At 65.5% G+C, this 6585-nt stretch overlaps 1 protein-coding gene across 1 annotated transcript; it reads left to right on the top strand.

The window, feature by feature from the left end:
* The first annotated feature begins 1537 nt into the window (after positions 1-1537).
* LBHD2 (LBH domain containing 2) lies at positions 1538-6359 on the top strand. Its single transcript, XM_053665987.1, has 4 exons — positions 1538-1590; positions 3840-3900; positions 5474-5630; positions 6273-6359. Exons 1-4 carry the CDS (start codon positions 1538-1540, stop codon positions 6308-6310), a joined length of 309 nt encoding a protein of 102 aa, XP_053521962.1. The 3' UTR covers positions 6311-6359.
* The last annotated feature ends 226 nt before the right edge of the window (positions 6360-6585 follow it).

Here is a 6585-nt window from a genome sequence, read left to right as displayed (position 1 = left end):
TCTGTGTGTACGGGCAGCGTAAGGGCAAAACACAAGGACAACGGAGGAGTGTGTGTCAGGAGGGCGGACGGGTGGCAGGGTTGAGTGGCTGGACAGGGAGGTGACCTCACGGGTGAACAGTGCAGTGGTAGCCTGCGGGGGACGGTGTACGGGTGCTGTTTGGATCGGCGCAGGACTCGGCGTAGATAGGACAGATGGAGCGTTAGAATGTGAGCGGAAGGAAGTTGGTGGGCGGTGGATACCCCTGTGCAACGGCAGCCGGTTAAGTGACGGTGAACAGATAGGCAGGCCGTTGATTGGCAGAAGAAGAGTAGATGGCTGTGGACACAAAACTGACACATTGACGTGTCCTGAAGGAATCTGCAGTGGGCTAATTGGAGGCGACAGGGGGCAGGTGGTGAGTAAACAGCAGGTGGAGAACGGATGGACAGACGACAGACACACGGGAACGTACGTGCATCGCTGGGTGGATCGTGAAAGGTGGACAAGCCGACAGTGGCTGGGTGGCGTGTGAATGGAGGAACAGTGAACAGGCGGCTGCCAGGGGGGTGGGCACCCCGTCGTGTGCCGTGAAGTGTAGAGGGGAGGTGAATGGTGAGCGTGCAACAGGTGGACTTTGGGTGACTAGATGATGGTGGCGTGAATGGTGGATGGAGGTTACGTGATACGTGGCCGCATCTTGGGAAAGAGATGCCTGAAATGCGAATGGTGGGTGTGAAGAAGGTGGAGCCATGGAAGGTGCGCCATGATGGGACGTGCAGGGGCTGGTTCAGTGTGTAAATGGAGAAAGACAGGTGTGTGGCAAGGGGACGGGGACAGGTAAGGAGCGAAGACAGGTATCGAGTGCGTAATGGATGGGGAATGATGCGCTCGTGGGACCAGGTGGGCAGTGCGTGGGCTGTTCTGGAGGCTTCAGTGTGGGGGGTGGATGCTCACTGCTTTCTCTGGCCCGCGCTACGTGCTCGACACCGAGGGTGCTCGGTGACTCTGCCAGCAGGGGCAGGGAGGGATGGATGGCAGATGACAGCCGAGTGGGTTTGGGAGGAACAGTGCACCCAGCTGGGTGAGGAGGGGTGCAGGGAGGGTGTGGAGAGGTGGACGGCACTGGACCACTTACGGAGATAAGCGACTGCAGGGTAAGAAGTGGGTGGGTGGGTGGCAGGTGGCTGCTGGGAAGGCGGTTGGTGGGTTGTATAGTTCACAAAACTAGGAATGGGGAAGGACTGTGAGTGACTGGTGGTGGCTGAATGTACCCTGGTCGATGGGTGGATTGTGGCTGATTGGGTGGAAGGAGGCTAGTGGACGGGTGGGGGGTAAATCTGGATAAATGAACAGCAGGCAGCTGACGGCCAGGCTTGTGGTGGACAGACCAGTGAACGGCAGATGGACGGAGAGTCCTTCAGTGCTGAGGGGAGGCTGCCAGACAGGGGTGGCGCGTGGACAGGCGCTGGGTGGTGGGCGGTGAGTGAACACGGGGCTGGCAGTTGTCTTCACAGGGTATTAATGCCGGCTTGGCAAATGGTGGGTGAGGGCGGTCATGGACGGGGGCCTGCGGTTCGGACAGCGGACGGTGGTTGGATTTGGAGAGTGGTGCGGTGGCTGCTGGCTAGGGACGATGTTGGGTGCAGCATGGTAGATGGCGCTGGTTGGAGAAGCGGATACTGAACAGTGGATTGGGGTGCTGGCTGGGAGGCAAGTATTAGAGGCTGCCCGGCAGGACCACAGGAAACCACGAGTACCAGAGGTCCTGCACCTTGGCCTCCGGGGTCGGTCTGAGCACCCAGCTGAAGGGGACTGTCCCAGGCTGCTTCCATCCTTCTTGGGAATGAAGGGGCTGGAAGGAGTTCGACGGCCTCCCCCACAGAGGTGCATCTCGACCTTCCCATTTCCTTGTCCAGCCCCTGGCTTTCCGTTTTTTAGGGTGTCCTCTTTCTATGTATCTGGCCCCACCCAGTTCTGTCTCCCGAATTCCGGAACCTCGAACTTGAGGCTCTGGGTCTCAAGGGACAGTGGTCAAGTTCTGGGGGGGAGGGGGAGGGTCCTGTCGAAGAGAGGTTGAGGCTGGTGTCCTACCTGGGAGCAGAGCAGAGCCGAGCCGGGAGGATGGCAGCACCGAGGGGCGTGAGTGTGAATGCGGGGCCGGGCTACTGAGAGCGTGTGGGCGGGGAGCGCGGGGAGGGAGAGCGGAGCGAGGGAGCGCGAGCCAGGCCAGCAGCGCCCAGCCTAGCCTGGCGGCCCAGCGCGAGCGTCCGGCGCGCGCGGTGAGTGTGAGTGAGGCGTAGGGCACAGGGCGCCCCCTCCCCACCCACGCCCCAGCCCGCGGCCCCGGTGCGCCCGGCTGTCCAGGCGTGGCGCCAGTGGGAGGGAAGGAAGGAGGACAGTTGAGGGGGGTTTCAGTCGGAGCTCCTGGGGAAGGGGCGGGCGCGGGGATCTCGTGAGCCCTCGGCTGCTGCGCGCCAGGCTTTGGTCGGGAGCGGCGCCCCTAACCTGGGAGCCACCTGAGGTGTGGGCGGTGGGAGCCTTCGGTGGGCTGGTGACCCCGCTGTCGCTGGAGCCTGGCCCGCCCAAGGTGACGGCTCTACCACCTGTGTCTGTCGTCACTCTCCTCGCCCTTACCTTTCCGGGTCTGCTGCTTCTCTCCGTCTTCCTCCAGCGGGTCCTCTCGGCTTTGTCTGCGGCCCGCGGTGCGCTGCCTCTTCGGTCTCTCTCTCATGTCTGTCCCTTCTCTGTCCCAGCTGCCCTGGGCTCCAGCAGACGTCCAGCTGGGAGTGGTGGGCCGGGGATGCCCTGGGGTGGGGTGGAGGCCCGGTGGGCATGGCCTGGGTGCCCTCTGCCCCAGATGCCCCACCCGGCCTGTGCCCCCTCTCCTCCCCTGGGTCTCAGTGGGGACTGAGCTGACCCAGGTTAAGTGGTGAAAGAAACCTCACTTCCCAGGATAGCACCTCCCCCCTTTGCTGGGTGCCCACAGGACGTGCCCACAACCAGCAGGACATCACAGGCATTTCACCCTCCTGGTCCCCGAGAGCCCATTACCGCTGACCCTCTGCCCACTTTGCCCCCCACCCCAGCACTCCTGCCCTTGCCTGGGGCCCAGCTCCCCTCCCAGCAGTGCCAAAGGGAGGTGTCTGCCCGCCAGAGCTCACCCCACGGCTGCCTCAGGTGGGGCATCCAAGGCTGGGGCGCCCCTTTCCAGAGCCCCTGCTGTGCACTCTCTGGTCTTGCCAGGCGCCTCACCCTGAGGCCCGGCCGGAGTGAGCCTGTGAGCAGGGCCAAGGCAGGCAGGCTCCCCTTCAGCTGCGGGTTGAGGGCCCAACTCTGGGTATGGGGGTGTCTGCTTTGGGGGGAGTGGGGAGCTGGGCCCCTTTGCCTCTGGCTGCCTTGAACCTGGCCCCTCCAGCTCCCAGCCTTGGAAACCAGTTTGGGTGCCTCCTGTCTCCACATCACCCCCCCACCCCACCCCACCCCACCTGTTTCCCGACTCAGAACATCTCTCCTCCCCACTGGCCTGGCTGCCTCTTGCACATCCCCTGGGCCTCAGACGAGCTGACCTTCCTCCAGGAAGCCCTGGTGGCTCCTAAGGCTGGGTCAGCCTCACCCCGTCCTGGCCCTGCCCTCTGACCCTTGTGCGCCAGGCCAGGGCCCATCCAGTGGCCCTCTGGTGGCAGGCTGAGGCCGGGATTAACAGTGACAGAGGTCCAGCTGGGCCATGGGCACGGGGACCAGGCTTGTGTGGGGAGGCAGCTGCAGCAGTGGGAGGCTTCCGGGAGGAGGGTGGGATCCACCTTCCGGCCCCCGCAGACCTCTGTCTGCACGTCCGTCTGCACGCCGTTCCCCTGCAGTCCCCGGCCGGCCGTGCCAGAGCCAAGCCCAGCTGAAGAGGCCAAAGGCCGAGCAGGACAGGTCTGCAGTCGGGGCCCCGGGGGCCGGTCCCAGCCTCGAGGGAAAGGAGACAGCCAGCCTCCAGTCCCGGCCCCTGTCTTGGGGTGTGCCTCAGTTTACCCATCTGCATGGGGACGCACTTGCTCTTTTGTGGGGGTCTGGTGGAGAGGGCGACCGAAGGCTGAGCTGCCCCGGCTTACGCAGCGCCCCTTCCGGACCACGGGGACCCCAGAGCTTGGCCCAAGGGTGGTTTTCTCTCTGCTGGTGAAGCAATGCCAGAGCGCCCTGGCCTCAGCTCCAGCTTTTTTTTTTTGGACGAGGGTGTTGATGGAGCTACAAGTGAGCTCACTACCCAAGGAGCACGGCCTTAGCATTCTGAGTCCTCACTGTGGGCATCGTGGGGGGTGCAGGGCAGAGTGGCACCGAGGCCGGTCTGCAGCCTGGGGTTGTGGGCATGGCCTCCCTGGCCGGGCAGGAGGGGGAGGGGGACCCCAGGCCTTGGAACTCTGAGCTCTGCTGGCCGGGGTCTCCCTCTGGGCAGAGTCACGCCCCTGGCTGGGGGCCGGCAGGGCTTCCCTTAGGAGGCAGGAAGGAGAATGACGGGTGGGAAGTGTTTCTGGAGCTGGGGGACGTAGCCCCTGGACCCGAACGCCAGCAGGGAAACGCAGGAATTTGGGGCATGGCTGGGGTCCCTGCTCTGCTCTTTGATTCCACAGACGGCCCAACCCAGCCACACCTGTCCTCACACCTCAAGGTCGCCTGGGGCACTAGGTTAAAATGCTGATTCCTGGTCCCCCACGCAGAATCCCAGTGGGAGCCCAGGAATGTGCATTTGAGCATGTGTTCAGGTGGTTCTGCTGTGGCTCTAGGACAGCTTAGCGAAGCCCTGCCCGATGTGTGCCTGCCGGTCCCCGGGGCCCTCGTGCCCCCAGGGGAGGGCAGACATGCACCCACCAGCTGCACTGCTGGGTGAAAAAGGTGGGGGTGGGAGCTCCTGGAAAGAACCTGCCTGAGCAGGTGCGTGGAGGTGGGGCCTGCAGGCCAGTCTGGGCAGCGCGGGAGGGGAGGGCCAGGGGGGAGCAGCACCGGGTGCTGGAGCCTCCACCTCGGAGGGCCTTGAATGGGAGGTGGAGATGCTGAGGGCACGGGAGGGCTGGGGGGGCGCCCCCCCCACTCCTGCGGGCACTGAACAGGGAGCCCAGAGTGTGCTGCTCAGGTAGCCATGGCAACAGCCTCCCAGGTCCTCTGAGCAGGGAAGAGGCCAAGGGCCTGGCGGGGAAGACCCCAGGTAGAGGCTGCGCAGGAAATGGGAGGCAGCTGGGGGCTGCACAGAATCCCTGGGCTCACTCGCTGTGTAGCCTTGACCTCCGCAGCCTCAGACTCCTATCTGGGAAACGAGTCTGAGGGGTAAGCCCATGTGGCTGCTGTGGCACCTCAGGGACAGCCGGGACCCCAAGTGCCAAGGGCCCGGCCCCAGGGGTGGGGTGGAGGAGGGACACTGTCTGTGGAGGTGTGAGGGCCCCAAGACAGGCGTGGGAGGGAGCGGGGAGCCCAGGGCGCCCCCTGCCCTGACCCCTGCCCGCCCTGCCTGCAGGCTGTGCTGGGTGCCTGGGAGAAGGGCCCTCGGCCGGGCCAGCGGCTGCCGTCCATCGTGGTGGAGCCCAGCGAGGCGGGCACTGTGGAGAGCGGGGAGCTGCGCTGGCCCCCGGAGGGCACCCAGCAGGGTTCCCCCAAGATCCAGGGTGCTGCTGGTGAGTGAGGGCTGCCTGGGGGCCCACGGGGAGGGGGTCAGAAGCAGGGCCTCCTTCCTGCCCACCCCTGCACCCGGGGCCCTCCACCTGCCAGCCTGCTCGCCCCACCTCAGTGCAGCAGCCTGCTAGGCCTCTGCTTAAGTGCCTAGGCACCGCCTGGCCTGCCGCCACCCCTCTCTCACCTGCACCCGAGGTCCCTTCATCCACCGCTGGGCCCAGGGTGCAGAGGCGGACGCAGCGAGTATCTGCTGGACGAGAGGCCGATACCTCACCCCTCACGGTCCTGTCCGACTCCTCGCTCCCCCAGGCTCCAGCGCTGTCCAGTAGGGACTGGAAGGGGTGAGGGTAGGGGCACCGAGCAGGCCCAGCCCAGGTGCCCAGGAGGGGCAGACAAGCCAGCCCACAGCGGGCTCCCATCCTGCCCTCAGGTGCCCCGGTGGGAGGCCCAGGGGCTGCTGAGGCTGGAATGCTTCTTGGAGGAGGCCGGTGCGGCTGGGAGCTAGAGCCAGACGCAGGCCACACAGTGGGCGGAGCCAGGGGGCCTCTTCAGGTCACATGAGAGGGAGTCTGTCCCCTGGTGAGGAAATGAATTTGGCCTCCGCCGGAGATGCTTAGCACCCTGCCTGCCCTCTCCCCCCTCAGATCTCACCCTCCCCCGCCCCCACCCTCAGCAGCCCTGACTGGTCAGCCGCCCCCTGAAGTTTGGGCCCAGAAGCCGCCCGTCCACGCCACAACCCCCATCATCGTCCGGAAGCCCCCCGCCTGCTGTCAGGTTCCTCTCACAACGGCAGGGCAGCCCCTTGGGCGGGGGGGGGGGGGGGACTTGGGTTCTGGGGTGTCCCCAGTCTGCCCTGGCCTCCTCCAGTCTGCCACCCCCTGTGCTGGCGTCAGGGCAGAGGCTGCCTTGCTCCCAGAGCCTGGCCCGGTCCTTCCTCCCCCCGACCCCGAGGTGCGC

The sequence above is a fragment of the Artibeus jamaicensis genome, unplaced genomic scaffold (assembly GCF_021234435.1).
Source record: "Artibeus jamaicensis isolate MK-2021 breed Jamaican fruit bat unplaced genomic scaffold, CSHL_Jam_final contig_444, whole genome shotgun sequence".
Taxonomy (NCBI): domain Eukaryota; kingdom Metazoa; phylum Chordata; class Mammalia; order Chiroptera; family Phyllostomidae; genus Artibeus; species Artibeus jamaicensis.
Note: the sequence above shows the minus strand (reverse complement) of the source record. Positions and strands in the feature narration are given on the sequence as shown.